Source organism: Aptenodytes patagonicus, chromosome 6, assembly GCF_965638725.1.
Source record: "Aptenodytes patagonicus chromosome 6, bAptPat1.pri.cur, whole genome shotgun sequence".
In the NCBI taxonomy this organism is placed as follows: domain Eukaryota; kingdom Metazoa; phylum Chordata; class Aves; order Sphenisciformes; family Spheniscidae; genus Aptenodytes; species Aptenodytes patagonicus.
Genome location: NC_134954.1, coordinates 19,623,122 through 19,644,068, shown reverse-complemented (window position 1 = coordinate 19,644,068; position 20,947 = coordinate 19,623,122). Strand labels below are relative to the sequence as shown.

General features: G+C 39.0%; 1 protein-coding gene across 4 annotated transcripts in view; it reads left to right on the top strand.

The window, feature by feature from the left end:
• LOC143161924 (neuroserpin) overlaps positions 1 to 20,947 on the top strand; it is a 56,762-nt gene that overhangs the window by 17,620 nt on the left and 18,195 nt on the right. For all 4 annotated transcript variants that reach the window (XM_076341406.1, XM_076341403.1, XM_076341405.1 and 1 more), the window contains 4 exons: positions 11,052 to 11,319; positions 13,118 to 13,348; positions 15,909 to 16,103; positions 16,981 to 17,185. In XM_076341406.1, coding sequence (XP_076197521.1) covers positions 11,070 to 11,319; positions 13,118 to 13,348; positions 15,909 to 16,103; positions 16,981 to 17,185 — 881 coding nt within the window. In that variant the 5' untranslated portion in view covers positions 11,052 to 11,069. The remainder of the gene's footprint in view (positions 1 to 11,051; positions 11,320 to 13,117; positions 13,349 to 15,908; positions 16,104 to 16,980; positions 17,186 to 20,947) is intronic.

The window sequence follows — 20,947 nt, the reverse complement described above, 5'->3', positions numbered from 1 at the left end:
AAGTCCTTGTGAAGGAAGCTGAACAATATATTGAAGAATTAACTTCTGCTTTGAACTTTTGAAACACTGTTTCACAGCTAATATATACCTTGTCTATTTAGTTATTTTGGGATGATTTAAAGACTACCGTTCTTCATTGCATTTTTGTTAAAGACATTTAAAAATTTTACTGAGTTGGTTGGTAGGCTTTTGAAATGCATTCAGCAAGTCTCCTCCAAAGAGACACAGTTATAAGGTACTTTTGATGCAGTATTCCCTATTCCTATGAACCACTGAATAGTGAAGGACTCCTGTTCTGTTTTTGTTTATCCCTAATTAGTTGTGTCCTTCAGTCCTCCAACTTTTGAAGGATTAAAATTGGCTGTGAGAGTTTGTGTAATTCAGGCAAAGTATATAGTCTAATGTAACATACCTCAAGTGACTATGCATAAATACGGAGTTGCAAGAAAAAGTGTATGGCACTTGAAACATTGTATTCCAAACTCACTTGCTGTAAATGCTTTCACAAAATGTATTATTAATATTTTTCGGTTCTGCTGAAACTGTAATAGCATAATGCATTACAGCAATGTCTGTGACATAAGTGACAGCTTTCATCACTTATAAAACTATGCTCCAGTACATGCAGTAACATTGCCTTTAGACTTAAACTGCAATGATTGCATCTGGCAGTTGCATATGGTGAAACTTAGCTACTGCCCTTTTAATTAAATTATAGTTGGGAGCTTGCTTCTGGGAGACTGCTGATCAACTGAATTTCACAGTAAAATAACATAAATGTGACTTACTGTAAGTAAGGAAATTTGCAGTACATGCAAGAGCAGGCAAGAAGTTTTTCTTGTATCTAAAATAGCTGATTGCAGTGTGCTATCTCTGCTGCTTCTGATAGAAAACTACTACAGAATCAGATTACACCCTTCTCCCTTCCTTTCCCAAACCAGCCCGAGGAGATCTGAGGAAGGAAAAGTAATGATACTGCCTCATTTGGGGTACCTTCCCTAGATGATTGCACTGTGAGTGGAGTACTATGTTGGCCTTCTCATTCTGTTTTGTGTGGCAAGGTTTTGGTAGCGGGGGGGTTACAGGGGTGGCTTCTGTGAGAAGCTGCTAGAAGCTTCCCCTATGTCTGACAGGGCCAGTGCCAGCCAGCTCCAAGACAGACCCGCTGCTGGCTAAGGCCGAGCCGATCAGCGACAGTGGTAGTGTCTCTGTGATAACATATTTAAGAAGGGGGAAAAAAACCAAAACCTGTGCAACTGCAGCCGGGAAAGAGAGGAGTGAGAATATGTGAGAGGAACAACTCTGCAGATACCAAGGTCAGGGAAGAAGGAGGGGGAGGAGGTGCTCCAGGCACCGGAGCAGAGATTCCCTTGCAGCCCGTGGTGGAGACCATGATGAGGCAGGCTGTCCCCCTGCAGCCCATGGAGGTTAACAGTGGAGCAGATATCCACCTGCAGCCTGTGGAGGATCTCACGCTGGAGCAGGTGGCTGCACCTGAAGTAGGCTGTGACCCCATGGGAAGCCCACGCTGGAGCAGGCTCCTGGCAGGACCTGTGGAGAGCAGAGCCCATGCTGGAGCAGGTTTGCTGGCAGGACTTGTGACCCTGTGGGGGACCCACGCTGGAGCAGTTCGTGAAGAACTGCCGCCCGTGGGAAGGAATCATGTTGGAGAAGTTTGTGGAGGACTGTCTCCCATGGAACGGACCCCATTCTGGAGCAGGGGAAGAGTGTGAGGAAGAAGGAATGTCAGAAACACCATGTGATGAACTGATCAAAACCCCCATTCCCTGTCCCCCTGTGCCACTGGGGGGGAGGAGGTAGAGAAAATCAGGAGTGAAGTTAAGCCCAGGGTGAGGGGAAGGCGTTTTAAGATTTGGTTTTATTTCTCATTACCCTACTCTGATTTGATTGGTAATAAATTAAACTAATTTCCCTAAGTCAAGTCTGTTTTGCCTGTGACAGTAATTGGTGAATGATCTCTCCCTGCCCTTATCTTGACCCATGAGCCTTTCGTTGTATTTTCTCTCCCCTGTTTGGCTGAGGAAGGGGAGTGATAGAGTGGCTTTGGGCACCTGGCATCCAGCCAGGGTCAACCCACCACACATTCAAAAGAAAAAAAAATTCCAAAAGTAGAACTTGTCAAAATTGGTTCTTGACAGCCTCTGACTAAGATCAACTTCACCTCCTGTGTCTAGGCATTTTGCCTCCTTCCATAGTAAAATCAGTCCTAAGAGGAGGCTTCCACTGCTGGGCTCTCAGGTCTAAGGTAAGGCGACTTTGAGGCACCTATATGGACCTGTCTGTTTGTGTCTTGCTCTGTTCTTGTGGGAAATCCAGCCATTTCACTTTTGAATAGAAGAAGATGCCCCAAATTTTCAACTTACTGCAAAATGTAAAACAAAGAAGTTTTTGAGATCTAGTCACTGTTTTGATGGTATATTAAGTTTTAATTTGTTAGTCAAATAGTATACACAGAAAGCTGTCTAATATCAAAACAAGCATAACTGATGTTTCTGAAATGAAACACACTGATTCTTTCAGCCAGTTCTACTCTTGTCAATAGTGAATCGAGTTCAACATCTTCACCACACGATCAATGTGCATGGGAGTGACCTCATTCAGAGTGGTGTACAGGACTGACAACCCTCACTGAAAATAAATATATGTAAAAAAAAAAAAGAAATCAATCTATGCCTGATTAAGCTGCTTCTATGGGACTTGACAGATAGACACACACACACCCCTTTTGATCTGTTGAAAGCAGATCCAATGTCATATTTTAATCTCTAGCCTTGAAGCTCTCCCCAGTCAGGCTTTGTTGACTTTCTCAGAAGGGCTACATGCACGCCCCCAATTCTGAGCCTTTAGAATCCCCAAGTTCTCTAATACTTCAAATTTTCTCCTTCATAGAGCTTGTTTAATTTGTGTTTTCTTATTTATGGCTTTTACTTTGTGGGGCACATTGTAGCTGTCACAAATAAAAGCATTCCGCCGAACAATTTCTAAAATTTTTTTTCTTCTGGACAGAAGAAACAAATAGAAATTGTATATGGATCCTCACAATTGCAGGCCTAATGGTAGTTTTTGAAATAAGACCACCTTTTCTTAATTGTCTAGACATGGATTTAGATGTTTGCTTTAGGTTATTCAAATTTAAGTATTTTGGACATGGCTTCTCAGCATCTCTTTTTATTTTTTAATTGGAGCTGAGGGATTATGCTTGAGGAAGCTCAATTAAGACAACTTTGGCTTGCATAATTGCCTCAGTAGGTTAGTGACTCAATGCCAAGCTCCATGAAAGTTTAAAAACATTTGGGATTTAATGGTAGAAATTGTCAATATGAAAGTTTTCAGTGTACCTCTCAGGTTTTCTAGAAGCTGCTGGTGTTATGGGGTCATTTAAAAAATAGAAATAAAGAAATCTGAGGGGCATGCCTTGCTGTGTGTTGGAGAGCAAGATTTTTAGTATGGTCCAAATGCTTCTTATAGAATGACTCTTCTTTGTCTTAGTCACTATATACTAGAGGTTTAAATACCCTAGTATTTGATATATTGTTGTGCTGCTTTCTGATGAAATTAACCTCAAGGTTTCCTGCTCTAGAAGGCAGTGACTCCGTAATTGACAGATGGTGATAAAATCCCATAACTTTATTACTAATGTTTGTGCAGATTGAAATACAGATGTCATTGCACATCTCTAAAACAAATAAATTCAAACAAGCTTAATGATTCTAGATGTGTCTGTAGAATCTCTGTTTGACAAGGTCATATGCTCACATAAGCTAAGGATAAACATTTTTTTGCAACACAGAAAATGCAAATACATACCCTAATATGAAGGAGTTGACTTGCTGGCTAGATGTAACATGTCATAGCTAGCATTTGTGTGCCTGCCTGGTATCAAGAGACATATATAATTTCACGTGATTGTTGCTACTTCCAATAACCAAACTACTACTAATAACCAAAGTGCTTTGTAGATACCTTCATGTACTGCTTGCACTGTCCACGATAGCCATAACTTAAAACATTTTATGGACATCTAGTTATTCTCCCATTTCCTTGGGTATATACTTCTGGCTATAAGCAATAACACGTCATGAGTTGCATATCTGTTGCCCTGAGAATTGGTACTTTCATTTACCTTCTATCACCTTCAGGCAGACTTTCCTGTATCTCAACTCCGTGTTAAGCATGCCTTAGTGGATTGTGTAAGTAGACCCTTATAGCAGTTGGTAGGATGTAGATTTCCCATTTAGATGCCCGATTACAGTGGTTAGCCTTTGCCCTGCTGTCCCCTGTATACCTGCCTGCTTTCACTTGTTATGTAAAAGAAATGATTTTTCAGGTTAAGTCAACTCAGGTTATAGCCTTGTTTCACAGTATGCTGTCTGTCAGTCCCCGTGCTGGAGGGAGAGAGCAGCTGAAAGAATGGGAGGAAAAGGACAATGAACAAAGTAAGCAACTGATGGAAGTGCCACATTACTTGTGGGATTTTCTACAGGTAAAACCGCAACGTTCCAGGTGTGAGAACAGTAACGCTAGCTGGAGATGCAAATTTTGCCCAATCTTTAAATAAATAAAAACCTGAAAGGTTGGATTCCTGGACAAAGCAGAAGGGATTGAAGAAACAATTCTTATATTGTTCTGCAGTACAAACTGATCGAATGGATTTGTAAGAATCTTGAGATGTGTGGTAGCAGCCACGTTCCCCTGTTGTTGCAGAGCAGCATGCCCAAGGCAAGCCTAAACCAGTCCAGGAGCTCTTCCGTACTGCTGTGTACCTCCTTTGCACATCCTTCAGGGTAGCCATGACAACCACTGCCTGGTCCTGGTGAACAGCTAATGATCTTGTTAACTGCTCAGTGCATCTCCTCTGCTCAACTGGTGTTCGCTGGTTTCTTTTTGGAGGGAGGCTTGTGTTGATTTTCTAAATTGTTACTACTAGTTATGCAGTCCCTCCCTCTTTGATATTGTATTGTTTGATAAGATTGCCAACAAGAAATCATCTAGAGTAAAGGTGCCTGCAGCAGTTGTCGTGTTTACTAACTGACAAAGCAGTAGTGGCTGAATTTCACCAAACTTGTATCCTTTCATAATTAATCTGTCACAAACATGATACAGTTTTGGTTGGGTTTGAGGGGAAGGAAGAAGCACCCAGATACATACACTCCTACCTAGATACATAGTGTTTTTTTCCTCTGACCAGCAGGGCTTGTTCCCTAAGTAAATTCATCTCTCGCTTTATGAAATTGTTCTGCCAGACTGCTGTCTGTTCCTGCAGATGTTCTTTACAGGAGAGAAGGTAATCAATCCTGTTACCACACTTGCTTTTCTCCCCAAGCTTTTCTTTTAGACACTGATCAAAAGGAATCAGCAGTTTTTCTCGTTTGTGCTTCCTGCACCTTTGGTGTTTAGCTTGCATGTAGCCAAGAGTCATCTTTAAGGCAACTAATCTTAGTTTAGTCTCTGTGTGCTGAGGAACTAAGGCAATATATCACAGTTTTATTTTGTAGGTTTTTAAAACCATAAATGAGTTTCTTTATAAAATGCACAGTCTGTAAAGGTGTAAAAGACAAGGAAATTATAACCCCTTTTTTCAACCTGTCTGGCATGCACAAGGTACTAGAATCCAACCCTTAACTGAATTTTTGGCACCTTCCTACGCTGAGTCCAATTCTTACTGTTTCAAAATTCACGGTACTTCATGTCTGTGAACTCGGTTTGAGTTTGTTGATATGATATCTCTCAAAATATCTTGGCTTACAGAGGATGCTTGCCCCTTTTGCATTTTTCTGAAAGCATATGTAATGAACTGAATAGTTCAGAGTTTGTGGGTGTGAGGGGGCGATGTTGTTCTACTTCCTCTTAGTCATTCCAGCCTTATGCTTGGGGAAAGGCAAAAGCTATAGTTAATCAGTCCTGTATTCTAGCCTATGAATCTTTTTCTTCAAACATTATTAAAACCGGTGTTCCTTCTGCCCGTGTACAGGAGTACATCTGTGTTGGCCACAGAGCAAACGAACAGGAATGCTGCCTTTACACTGAGCTGGTTGTGACCTGTTGTGGAAATGTGGTAGGCTGAATTTTGGGACTGATGAAATCTTTACAGAAGGTGTGTGAAATTTTGAATGAAAAAGTTTCCCAGGAATTGAACTAGCCGTGACCTCAATGCAAGTAACTACTGAATGACATATATCTGGAATCTCTTTTTTATTATTTTAAGTAATATGTGAGGGAAGTGACAAAAAAGAAAAATCAGAAAGAGGAGTGCCTTCATTTAAGATGGCTGCAAGAAACTTAAACCCTGTACAGAACAGTGTCCAAAAGCGAAAGAAGCCCCCAGACAAAACAGGCATGTCTCTCTACCACCCAGAGCAGAAACACTGGAAGAATCATGTAGGAATGTCAAACTGAGAGGAGCTGGTGTTCAAGTAAAGAAGTATATGTGTGTTAGGGAAGCCCATTTACATTGAAGGTGTGGCAAAAGTTGCCACATAACACCTGCACAGGTACCACTGTGCAATAATGTCTCATCTGGAGGTACAGGTGTTTCTCAGATTTTTGAAACGATACTGCATTGTTTAGTGTTCTGTTGCTGCTTTTTTTCCTGCGAACAGTTGCAAGCAAGAACAAAGCTAATACTCTGACAAGCTTCTGTAGCTAACGATGATTTGTGATGCACAATTGTTTTTCAAGAAGAGGCTATTGCAAGGAGAGTGTCTATTTGCACTGATACTTTGTTTGCCTGGTAGGAGAGAGTGGTGTTCGTGCATCAATTAAGATAAAATAAAACAAAACTTAGATTCTGTCTGAGACTGGCCCTCAAACAAGAAATTCATGTCTTTGTTCTCGACATCTGCGTGATTGAGGAGTGAAAGTAATTTTAACAGCTTTTTTTCATTCATATAGGTAGCCAATAAACGCAAAATGCATGCAGTAACATTTGAAACTGATGGTGCTTGATTTTTAAACATTGTTCAGTGTGGACTTTGACTCCTTTTTCAGCTGATGCAGTATTATTTAACTAGATTTCATTGATGCAGAACAGCAATGACGGACTGTACTGCTGATGACTCCGAGGAAGAGTCTAAAAAGACTGTCTAAAAAGTTTGATGATACTCATGGGAATTGTTTAACTTCCTGGACGTACATTACATAATATTCAGCTTCATTTCCTTCACTTAAAGTATGTTTGTGAATAGGGTACAGTCAATTTAAAAAAAATGCTGCGGAAACAAAACAGAGTGCCCTCAACTCTTAGTGAAGAGAGATGCTGAGGACATGGTGCACCATAGTAACTGCTCAGCTGTTTGTTGGATCAAGACCTGCTGCATGAAGAGGCATGAGGAAGCATAAAACCAAACGTAATATAGCCTAAAGTAAGGCAGAATCAGAGAAGCAGTAACTGTTATGACTAGAATGATAATTAAGAGCTAGATTCCCAGTTGTCAGTAGAACAGTGTATGCTTGTACCAGAAGTGCAAGAAGAATTGAACTGAAGAATTTACCCCAGACATCTCGGATTAGACCGATAAGATTAGACCATTGTCACATTGGCTGGAAAGGCTTGATCAGATGTCTGTTCTCTTTTACAGCCTTCTCCCCACTGACCATCTCCCACAGATCTTCAGTTTGCTTTAAAACATCTTCCCTTAATTGTACTCTTATTCATACATTGTGAGAAAGTTATATTTTCACAAATATCTGAAGAGAGCACTGCCAGCAAAAGTGCTGGTTGCATCCTCTGCCTATACCTGGGTGCTCATTCCCACCTCCCTGGCTCTCTTCCTTTTCCCCGGACGTGTGTATGGGGACCTCCACTGTGAACTCTCTTAGAAAACCTCTCTAGACTAAAAGTGATGTGGAAGGGGAAGTGGGGGGGAAATCTAAATTGTTTGGCTTTAGTTCATTCCTACTGGGACATTTAATTCTGCACAGCTTAACCTCTTGCATTGCCATCAATGGGACTTAAGCATGTATTTAAAAACTAAGTTTAAGTTTGGTACTTTGTCTTGTAAGAGCATTTCAGTATAAATCTTATTTGTCCCCATCTATGTACTTACTCTATTTTCTGTCCAACTAAATAACTAAAAATATTATAACTTGAGTATTTCACACGAGGAGCTTTTCAGGAGTGGTCAGGAAGAAAGATGACTTTGATTTTTGTGTGTGTGTATTTTTTTTTTTCTTAGCGTTGTCCGATACCAAATATTTTATTAGCATTCAAATGGACTAACCTACATGTTAAGCACTTCATTAAGATGTATAAATTTCCCTTCTCCCTCCCCCCTGCAATTATTTAAGCCTGATGGGAAATAGCACATATGACAAAGATGGGTGATGGAGTGCTGAATAGCTGCCTCTGCAACTAAAAGGCTGAGGAAATTTCCTTTTTTAAAATTGAAGATTATTGTATGTTTGTTGTAACCTTCTCAGGTCTCAAAGTGAGCTCAAACAGTTCTTGATAACGGGGGAGAAAGCTTAACTATCTGTATAATTGCATCCGCATTGAGCAACACAACTGGTTTGCTTAGATTAGGATGTGAGATTCTCCAAATTTGCAGGCCAGTTTAAAAGCCAGGATGCTTTGGGTTCATCCTCAACAGCAGAAAGATGAGCTGCTGCTTATCTATTTTTTTTGAGTACAGTTTTTGACACTGCTATAGACCGCCTGCGTGGCGTAAGTTTATAAGCCTTTCTCACCTTGTACAGCTTTTAGGATCAGAGGCTAATACCTGGGCTCACTCCATCACAGTGATGTGCTGAATGAAGTTGTATATTATCTAACATTAGGAGAGATGCGTGCTCTTGGTTTTTTAAATAACAAAATCTAGAATACCCAGAATCACAAAGAAAACGGAGAAATCCAGTTATTTTCTATAACAGAAACCTTAATATCCTTAAGTCAATAATTAATAAATGTACAGGCTAAAAAAAATATCAACTGCTACTAAGAAAAGCAGTTATTGGGGAAGTTTGTGGTATGTTGATAATGTTTAGGACAATAAAAACATTGTCTCAGTCTTTATGAAATAAATAGCGATGGTCATGGCTCAGACTGAAGTGTTTTCCATTGGGCGGCAGTGAAGTGCTGGGTAATTTTATAAGTGTACTGAAATATGTAGTCAAGTAATAAGCACAATATGAAGCTCATGCTTTAGGCTTACGTGACTTATTCTGTGCCATTCTCAAATGGAATTTGAGAATCACTCCTTCGGTGGAGATTTTTGATATCTTGCTAAGAATCAGAGCAAGATTGATCGGGTAGTCCAGAGATGAAGTGATGCCAGCATAGAGGAGGGCTTATTAGAAATTGAGAAAAGGGGCATATCTCTCACATACATGGAAGCAATCATGAGAAAGGAGATGTGGGGCAGGGGAGAAACAAGGCTTTAGCTACCATGTCGCACTTAAGAGCCTGTCCTTTTCCCCTGAAGCATGTATGATTGCTGCACCAGTTCATCTATTTTAATTTTCTCAGTGAAAAAATAAACAAAAGGCTGATCTGTGGCTAGGGGACAGGAAGAATCTTAACTGGTGACTGCATCAGTTGCTGCCAAGGCACGTATGTGTACCCTGTTGCTTTTTATATCTTGTCAGCTATAAAATGTGAGTAATAATGCTTAAATTATGTATCATTCAGTGTTGTGTGAGTTAATTAGATAATGCTACGTAGTCCTTTGAAGATGAAATGCATAATATAAAAGTTGTATAAAGCTTACTAAGGGTCTCTGTGTCAGGTATATAGAAACCTATGGTAACTGCAGACACAGGAGAGCTGGGAAGCATAAGGCAGAGGCACTTGGGCTGGCTGCATACAAATTGACTTCAGTCAAGCAACAGAATAGCACATTCACACAAATTCGTCCCATGCTGACAAAGCCCTGCAGACTGGCACAACAACATGTAAACACTTCTGGACTAAAGCTTTTAGTCTGTCTAACCTACTGCTTCAGGAATCTTTGCTTCGTTACGTGTTAGAGAGATTGTAAGCGGCAAAGAGAAGGAACTGAAATGCAGGCTCTGTTGGCTTGATATTTCTGACCCAAGACACTTGGCAGTAGTGGGTCATATGCCAAGGTAGCATGAAGTTTAAAGGAAAAATGGAAGGATGGAGACATGTACACTGCTCCAGGAGCTGGAATTTTAATATCAGTAGTTGTGTGATGAGCTAAACTGGGATAGAGCGAGAGCTGTTGCTTACTGAAGCAATTTAGCAAAGCTTGGAGGATGGATTAGTCAAAAGCATTAGTGCTAACCCTTTTTTCTATTTAGTTTACTTTCTTGTTTCCCTTGTTGGATCTTTCTCACTGGTGTATACAATAACTTTATCCTCTAAAGATCTCTGAGCAGGTGTTGTCTCTTAGCTAGCATAAGTACCTAACTTCACCATTATTTACTAACAAAAGGGATTTCATTTGGTTACTAAGGCATGATTTATTTTTCTTTCAAAGAATTTTTGGCTGCTTGCCATGTGTTTTGCAACTGAGCAATGTAATGGTACATTTTGTTTGTCACCAGTGTGAGCAAGCTCTCTTACAGTGCTTGAAATAGTTTTACCAGTTTGGGGCTTAGAGTGACTTAGATGAATAAGTTGCATCTTACTGGAAGATCAGATGAAAGAAATGTGGATTTGTAGGTCTCCTTGGTGAAAAAGTGCAGAAATACATAGTAATTCCAGATCAATGTTGCTTAACAATGACAACAGCAAAATTAAAAAATAAAAGTGGGAAAGTCATTGTTACGTCTTTGAGCTCTTTTTCTGTAGAAGCCTCACTTTGTTAATCTTGCTGAAAGATTTCAAAAGCATAAAGTCACATAATGAAGTAGATTTGGGTTTTTTTTTTTGAAAATAGATCATTACTTCAGTTTGAACAGTATATGTATTAGTTTCTCCTCCAAATAACTGAATTGTGCATTGAACTCCATAACTAGGCTTTTTTCCCCCACATATTTAAGACTAAAAGTTTACTATTCTTTTTTCTCTCAAGCTGAATCTTTTATTACTTAAACAAGGTTAACTTATTTTCTCTAAAATTTCCTTGCAGATCTTAGAATCTCGAGACATGTATTTCCTTGGACTGTTGTCTTTGCTTGTTTTGCAAAGCAAAGCCTTCAAGACAAATTTTCCTGATGAAACCATTGCTGAGCTTTCTGTGAATGTTTACAATCAGCTGCGAGCTACAAGAGAAGATGAGAATATTCTTTTCTCTCCTCTGAGTATTGCAATAGCCATGGGAATGGTAGAGCTTGGAGCCCATGGAACCACTTTGAAAGAAATTCGACATTCCTTGGGTTTTGACAGCTTAAAAAATGGTAAGGCCTTTTAGTCATGTTTTACTATGGGGCTTTTTGTCTTAAAGAAACAGATGGCCATGCCTGAACAATGATGGAAGTGGCCCGGTCATGTCCATGGGTTATTAATCAGTAGGCTTCTTGGCATCCTGTTTGATGGCCTCAGCATGCTGAAGCATGCTTCAGTGGATTCTGTATAAGCTGAGGGATGCTAACATACAATCTTGGCTTGGGCACCTGAATGTTAAGCAGTTACAGTTAACTGTTGATCTTTGTTTCCGTCTGCAAAATAAGCTTACCTTTGCCTCTAGAGTTACAAGAAGATTTTTAGGAACATCCTTTTCAGGGATTGTAATGAAACCTGAAAAGGAAAGCAGTAGTTTTAGCAATATTGCTTATAAGAAAGTATGAAAATCATAGTAATTTAACTGGAAATGTCTCTTACTTTGACACAACTTGTTTGGTTCTTGTAGGTAGAACCTATAGGTTCTTACCGTAATTCTATGTCACTAATGTTCTGTCTGCATTGCATAATGTTGCATACAGATGTACAAGCTAATTTAGGAATTATAAGCATCTTGGCTGTTTCAGCACGATATGCTACGTCTTCCCATCAGTATTTCTGAGAAACAGGATTCATTTCTTTAGCAGAGAACAATACTACCACACTGTCCTGTTTGTAGTGTGGGATGAGCTAAGTCATGCGTCTGGATGTAGTGCTGTGCTGTGGAGTACAAGCACAGTCTGTTAGTGCAAGCAAATATGACTGCATATGTAATATGATTGCAAATGGAGGGGATGAGTGAATGGCAAAAAATGACTTTGAAAAGGCAATTTCTATGAATTTTGATGTCAAAGTAATTGATTTGAAACCTGACTGAAATTTGTTATTCATACAATGTACTGGACTTTAAGTCTTTGGTGAAAGGATCTTGGGGAGGAATTTCTGAATACAGTGTTCAAGATGTGTTCAACAGTACCACTGCACAGATGATCTTTCTCTGTGGAGACTACAGCACGTGCTTAGTTCTGCAGTTTGCCTCTAAAACATTGATAAATTATCCCTTAGCTATAGTTGAAGAAGTTATGTAGTTGATTTGAGCTGGGCCATTCACTGTGCATGCATATGAGTGGTATTCAGTGAAAGTACTCCAATGATTTCTGCTTGGAATATATCATTGCATTCATGTTTTAAGGTTTGTTGTTTGGTTGTTTTTTTAAATTAGAAATTTCAGCTTCAGGTAGACAATGCAACAGTACAAGCTTCCTATCTTAAAGCAGACTACTTTAATCCTACTCAGGATTCCTCATTACCCAAGCAAATGGTTCTGTACCACCCCACGCAGGATCCTGGGAAATTCTAGACCTGTTTATTGCAGAGACAGGTCTATGGGGAAGTCCTTAGCTTCAAAACTTGAAGTTCATTTTTCCTTAAATAACTGGCTTTTAGGAGGTAACGAAAATTCTGTTCAGGATTTGTGGTGGCAAGACATAAAAGTGTGACTTATAAGAATAATTTTTTTTAATTACTCTTTTGGTCTTGAAAGGATTACCATTGATAGCTTTGTCTGTGATGGGATCCAAATGTCTCGTTAATTACGCTAATTATAGGTAGTAGAAAAATTAAGCTCTACATAGTATTTTCTGCCTTGTAGATTGTTCTTTCAGATCTGAAGGTGTGTGTAGGTTTAGAAACAAGTTTATTAAAAAAAAAAAGACTACTTTTTTTTTTGCATAAAATGTCTTTGTGAATTTCCAGCAGAAAAAACGTTGAATAACTTCCTTTTCTGAAACACTGAATCTGTTTTTCTTTCCTCAGGTGAAGAGTTTACCTTCTTGAAGGACCTTTCTGATATGGCAACTACTGAAGAAAGTCATTATGTTCTGAATATTGCTAACTCTCTCTACGTGCAGAATGGATTTCATATCAGTGACAAATTTCTGCAGTTGGTGAAAAAATACTTTAAAGCTGAAGTAGAGAATATAGATTTCAGCCAAAGTGCAGCTGTAGCTACCCACATCAATAAGTGGGTGGAGAATCATACAAATAGTAAGTCCACGTGATTCTTTTATATACTTCCTGCAGTAAGTGTTTGTGTTTCCAAAGTTATGCAGTGTTGTTGAATTGTTGCCTTGGTAAAGTATCTCCTCCCATAAAAAGAATTCTAGTATCAGCTCTTTGTGAAATTATATTTTTTTTTTCCTGTGCAGGGATGACCTGTCTTAAGTAATATTAGCCATTGCTAATAGTATCTGTCTGAAGATTTTTCCCCCGTCTTACTATCTTAAAGTACCTGTAACATTTATTGAAGGAGAATGTTTTAATGGTAGGCGTTTTAATAGTATTTTAATACTGAATTTGGTATTAAATTACAAACAAAAATAGATAAGTTCTATTGCTAACTGCAGAAAATCAATACCCCTTGTAGACAAAGGGGTTATTGGCCTATGCTTTGAACGTGTGGAGTATCACTAGTTCTCCGAGGAACTCATAGTTACAAGGTACTGAGAAATAGAATACTAAGGAATACAAAAAGATAATTTTGAACCACAAAATCAGACCCTGTAATTTAATCTTTTCCAATGTGAGGAAATGATCTGCACGATGAAGTGCTTGCTTCGCTTGTGGAATCCCAAAGATGTGACTTTTTCTGAATACATGCAGAGTCTCAAGGTATGGGAGTGAAGTTAGTCCCCCGTTGTAGGGATCAAAGCATAATCTCATTCTAGTTCATCTGGCACACTCTGGAGGTTGATATTTTAAGAGTAATTCAGCAGGGATCTGGCTCTAACATCAGTCGTACCATTGTAAATTTGAAGGTATTGGAATCCCCTGTAAGGAATTAACACATCACCATGTAGTCTGAGCATTTAAGAATCCATAATGCTTTATGGAAATGTATGGCACCAAAGTGGAAAAACACTTCATATAATTTCCAAAATGGAATAAAAGCATTATCTGTTTTTTCCAAGGGAAAATGGCAGCTATTATATTAATAATAATTTCTGCCCTTTTTCTCAAGCTACAGAAATAGAGGGAATGTAAGTGATGCAGCAGATTGCAGAGTGTTTTCAGAGAAATGTGGTGTCTGTCTGAAGGAAAAGTAAAATTCTCTTTTAGAAAGAACAAGTTCTCCTGCTTAATACCTGCCACACGTGCTGACCAAGCTCATAACCATTGCCCTGGAAGGGGCTGTGCAGAGCTAACAAAGGTAGCAGTGGGTCTCTTAGCATTAGATTGCAACAGTAACAGTCCCTCAGCCCAGTCTCTGACCACTGGATCTCATTCTCTCCTGCCTGCCAGCTCTGATGGAGGAGGCTCATTTTCTCATTAGGAAAGGGGTACAAGACAGGCAGGTTTCCAATTCCAGCATGTTAAGCATGGTGGGGGGCTCGGAGCAGAAAACATAACTGTCAAAGGTTTCTCTGGCCAGAAAAATTCTTAACATACATTAGTGTATTAACAAGATGTGGCTGAAAAATATAAGGGAATATGATGTACCAAATAGAAATGGAAAAACTGGAAGTGTATTCTTTCTTAATTTTTCCTTTTTTTTCCAACCACAGAGAGTGAATATGGCAGTATGGGTCAGATCTCATTTCTAAGAATGTTCTAGATAAAATGAAGTACAAGCAGCAACCCAGAAGAAATACTGCCCCATGATACACAAATTTCACACTAGTTAGTCAGTGTCACATGCTCCAGAAAGCAGAATTAATCTGTATTTTAAACCATGGATTAAGAAGTAATAATCAGACTGAGGAATGTGTTTATTTTAACACCTTGCATTGCAATGTCAGATAAAAATAGAAGTGAGCAAGAAAGCTATCTGAAGTAGGCTGTAATTCTTCAAGAATAGTGACAAATCTGGTCAGTACACTAAATTTAACAAGCTCAAAATTATTTTGCTGAAAAACAAGCCATTTAAGATGAGCTAAAGCAGGTAACAGGCTGTTTTCTGATGTAAATGACTTATTGAGGAGTAGGAGCAAAGCAGCTGCCATGCTCAGCTGACATACCTCCCATAAACAGAGCAGATGCTAGATGGTTTTTTTCTCTTTTGCTCTTCAAGAGCTAATGTCAGTGGAACAAATGCTAGGAATTTAGGGGGTTTTTTTATGATTAGTCCTTACTTTGAAGTCTGTTGGACATTACTTGATTAGAAACTGAATGCTTCCTTCAAAATTGGCCCAGGTAAAGGTCCAATGGGTATACTTATACACTTTAAGCACTTATTTAAGTGCTTCTTTGGATTGGAGCCAAAGTTTGTAGAAGTTCTGACCTTAAGAGGATAGTGCTGAACTGTATTAGAGCACCAGTGTAAACGTTCCTTAAGTGACCCCTTTTCCACTTGGTTTCATTGTGGGGTATATTTAAGTAGTGATCAAGAAACAGTTGACTAACATGTACTCAGTGGAAGGGTTTATGCACCTACACTGTGATTTAGGTTTACAAAACACTGGCAGTTTAATTTGAGATTTAATGGAACATCTGAATTGGAAATTACATGTTAGCACAGCTTTTTATTTTCTTGCATTTTTCAAGCTGTCTTAAGTTTTGATTTAATGCTCAATTTGACATGCAGACTGACAGTTGGTTTTCTTCTTAGATATGATCAAAGATTTTGTGTCTTCAGGAGATTTTGGTGCTCTAACTCATTTGGCTCTCATCAACGCAATCTACTTTAAAGGCAATTGGAAATCACAGTTCAGACCTGAAAATACAAGAACTTTTTCTTTCACTAAAGATGATGAAAGTGAAGTGCAGATTCCAATGATGTACCAGCAGGGAGAGTTTTACTATGGTGAGTTGGAGCTTTAGCAATTTAAAGCTATTAAGTCTTCCCTTACTAGGCTTGTTGCACTAATACTCATTTGTATTGTTGTCTGTTATTTCACCTAGAATTTTAAATGTGGTGTTTGCCCAAGGAAGGGACTCTGATTTTGATGTCGTCTTGTAGTGTGTGTGCTTCTGTATTATAACAAGATAGCAACACTTATAATGACCTCTTCCTTGATTACTTTTTTAGGTATCTGTTTGGTGCCACATGGTGGATTTCAGAATGTTTATCCATTATATCTAACCTCTTTACAATTATTGAGCTAGTCTTGCTTCTCACTAAAATATTTTTCTTGTGCTGTGCTAAATATTAAAATGAATAAAGTATGCTCATTACTGTTGTAATATCCTTAGAAAGGTAAAATAGAGGTTCTTTGAACAGCAGAACTAATGATCGTTTTTTGTCTTGAGCTTGAACTCCAAGTGGGTTCTACAGTATCTAGCATTGGCAGTATTTCATTCAGTCTCATCATTGACAAATTATCTCTCCTGAATAAAAAAAAACTCTGCCCATTTCCATGAAAGTCTTGGCAGCCTTAACAACTTTTAGACTTCTCTCTGTCTAGCCAATGGAAGTTAGGTAATGGGTTCAGAAGTATGAATATCTACAAACTCTGTGATTGCATAAGCTTGTTTTCTTTAAGAAAGCAGATGTAAACCTCAAATACCATAATAAAGAAACTAATATAAATTTTATACAGAATAGAATAAAGAGGGTCATTTTTGTCTCCAGTATCTAATAAATACTGCCTAGTATTAACCTTCTATTTTTCCCCTGCCTCCAATAAAAAACAAAAGAAAATACTTCTAATAGCTTTTTTGTTGTTGTTTTTCTTTTGTAGGAGAGTTCAGTGATGGCTCCAATGAAGCAGGTGGTATCTATCAAGTTCTGGAAATACCGTATGAGGGAGATGAGATTAGTATGATGATTGTTCTTTCCAGACAGGAAGTTCCACTGGTCACATTGGAACCACTGGTGAAAGCCTCGTTGATTAACGAATGGGCTAATTCTGTAAAGAAGCAAAAAGTGGAAGTGTATTTACCAAGGTAAGAATATGCTCCCATGTCAGTAGAAGGGGAAAGACTACATTCAAATTGATTGGAGTAGCAGAGTAGGTAAAACTGGAACATCTTGATCAAGTCTGCAGTTATGTAGAACCCACGTGAAGGTTGCTTTGACAAGAAAGCCCAGGGGGTGTGCAGTGCAGAATGATGGTTCGTTGAGCAACAGATGAGCACTGCATTTGCATCCCTTTCATATGTAAGCTCCAGAAAGGAGAATTTTGTCATCGGGAATATATCCATTCTGAATGATGTTCAGAGTATCGCAGAACTCATTATGGTAAGTTCCATTTAGACAGGAGCCATAGAAATATTGCAAGTCTGAATTAACAAAAGCTAAAATGTTTCATTTAGGTCCTAATTAAATTTCTATGTGCTGCTAATTAAAAAAGTTGTAATGGTGTGTGTCTGTGTAGATACAAACGGCTGAGTCTTGAGAGGTAATTCCAGTCAATTTGTCTTTTGTCTCTTGTCTTAGTTGTAATAAGTGCTGGTTTCTTTTTCCTTAGAGGAGCAATAGAGTAACAAGACGTTACTACCAGAAGGGATGAAACTTCTGTCAGTTCATTTGTAGACATAAGTTGTGTTTGCTCAGTGGCATATTTGCTCACATATACCACTTCGTTATCTTTCCTAGAATTCTATTTCATTTACCTTCAAATATTTTTCATGCTTGCCCTACACTTGACTTAGTAACAGAGTTGTTTACTACTAAATGTCACTAATAATGCATAGTTGGATCATGATGTCCTTCGAGTGATTCATAATGATTTCATTGAAGTGTTTATATAACAATATGGCACAAGTTTGATGTGGATCAGTTCTACTTATTCTACTTTTGTGGCACTGTGCAGCAGGTACATGGCAGCAGAAAAAATAAACTATAGTGAATCCTTTTACTCATTAAAGTAGTTCCTTGTTTTCAGGTGACTTGGAGATTTGAGTTTGTTATATTTCACATGCAAAGAGCAGAGCAAGAATCCCTGCAGTTTATCAGCTTCCTTTCCAAAGCAAAGACCACTTTCAAGAAGCTAGCTGCAGCTGAGCACAATAAAACAAGGCTAGCCAGGATAAATTAGGTTGAGATGGACTGGTGCTGTCAGTGTGCCCTGATTCCAACTCGAGATGGAATTCCTTCTCTTTAAAGGTGTTTATGCTTGGAGTCAGAGTGGTGAAGGAACAGCAGCATTTTGGGGCTATTTTTCTCTGCCCCATACTAAGAGTTCCTTTCTTTTTTAAGTAGCGTTTCCTTTGAAGAAGCAAGGAGAGCAGCAAAGAGCTGCATTGCAGGTTTTATACAAACTGAACCTACTGTACACTATTCCTGTGATTTTTGTTTGTTTTTCTCTTGGAGCTTCACGTCCCAGGAGCTTTAGTATTAACAGCCCACTAAGATGCAGGGGAGGGGCATTTCTCCTAGGCTATTTCTCCTGCTGGCTTGGGCAAACTTTACCTAAATGTTAATGAGAAGTAAAATATGAGGATTCTTCCATCCCTTAAGCTTTCCTTTTATAACTGGAACGTTTCACAGCCTGTGCATCAGGTGCTGAAGTTGGACATCTTCTCTTAAAAAATTTCTTGAGTGCGAGATCCACAACAGAAGTCTCTCTCCATTGATTATATAGGGAATCTGTGAAAACTAGCTTCCAAATTTAAGAAGCTTAGGTATCTAAAGTTAAATACATTAATGTCATTGAAAACACATTAATTGTGTTTACGACTGGAATTAAGTTTATGGAGGTAGTTTTGGGATTTTTTTTGCTTTTAACCAAAAGCAGAGACTCCAGGATTCTCTGTAGCCAGGTTCTCAGACACGAGTTTGAGGCTTAGGTTTTGTGTGGTTGTATAATGTCCTTATTTATTCTGTCATAGAATCATTAAGGTTGGAAAAGACCTCTAAAATCATCGAGTCCAACCGTCAACCCGACACCACCATGCCCACTAAACCATGTCCCTAAGCGCCTCATCTACATGTCTTTTAAATACCTCCAGGGATGGGGACTCCACCACTTCCCTGGGCAGCCTGTTCCAATGTTTAACCACTCTTTCAGTAAAGACATTTTTCCTTACATCCAATCTAAACCTCCCCTGCCGCAACTTGAGGCCATTTCCTCTCGTTCTATCACTAGTTACTTGGGAGAAGAGACCGACACCCACCTCGCTACAACCTCCTTTCAGGTAGTTGTAGAGAGCGATGAGGTCTCCCCTCAGCCTCCTTTTCTGCAGGCTAAACAACCCCAGTTCCCTCAGCCGCTCCTCATAAGACTTGTTCTCCAGACCCCTCACCAGCATCGTTGCCCTTCTCTGGACACGCTCCAGCACCTCGACGTCCTTCTTGTAGTGAGGGGCCCAAAACTGAACACAGTATTCGAGGTGCGGCCTCACCAGTGCCGAGTACAGGGGCACGATCACTTCCCTGCTCCTGCTGGCCACACTATTTCTGATACAGGCCAGGATGCCATTGGCCTTCAATGTCCTCAGGCTAGTAGTCATGCCTGTCTCTCTTATCTAAGAACCTCAAAGAACTTGGTAAGCATTTGTGAATTAAGGCTATACAAAGACAAAACAGGTACAACCAAGTGCTCATTACCTTCAGTATTTTCAGATTATAAAAGATAACTATCATGAGCTTGAAATTACATATAGTAATACTGCAGTTTCCTTACAAAAATTCCAAAGATTAATTGCATGCTCCCAAGGTGTTGGATTTCCATTAGGGATTCAGAGGTGATCTGCAGGATTTTATCAATGCTCTAAATAAACACTTCATAAATATTTTATGCTCTGACTCAGAAAGCCATGTTATGAAATGTGGCCTGCAGGCTCTGTCCACTGAGAAATTGAAAGCAGCAGTGGAATAAAATTAAATTTTTATATCCTGAAAGATGCTATCCAATTATAACGTGAACATTTTTTAAACTTATACATTTGTAATAGGACCTGAATGACTAGCCAAAGCAGAGTTAATCACAACTTTCCAATTTCTGTCTGCATTATCTGTGTGCAAATGAAATTGTGTATTATTCCTCTTAATAGCAAAGGAGAGATTTGTACAGAATTGTTAAATTATACTTTCTCATTTTCATTTTCAAATCATTGTTTCCAGCTTAACCCAGACTAAAGCGATCAACGTTTTAATCCACTTTTTGCATAGGAGTGAAACAGACCATGAATCTAATTTACAAAGCTGTCTCTAACATAAATTATTTGAAGAGCATAAGAGGAACTAGTACCTAATAACAGTGCTACAGTCTGCAGATCTCCTCTTAAGGGTTGTTGCAGTATGCCCGGCTCTCTATAATGACCTTCTTGCTTTTTTGTACATTTAAAATATCTTAAAAATGCTTTAGTGTTGAAATTATAAGTTTCTTTAGCTGAAGGTTGTTTTCTCTCAAACCCTCTCTCTGCCCACCCCCACCCCACCCCCCACCCCGAAAAACAACCCCAAACCAAAAAAAGTCAGTAGTCTCCCTTTTTTTAACATGCTCTCTTGAGTCCCCTTTTTATGAGGACTAGGCCGGTGCTGATTGTTCTTGAGATACAGTCATGGAAGACATGTAAAACTGTCCCACTGAAATACACACTTAACCAACTTCTGCAGCCCATATTTAGCCCTGGATAGAAGACACCTTGCCAGAGAAGGAACCATAACCTGCCTTGCTTCATCTGGTCAGAGCAGCTGTATGGGGTTTTTTTTGTTTGTTTTTGCTGTTAGTGGGTTTTTTTGTTGTTGCTTGCTTGTTTGTT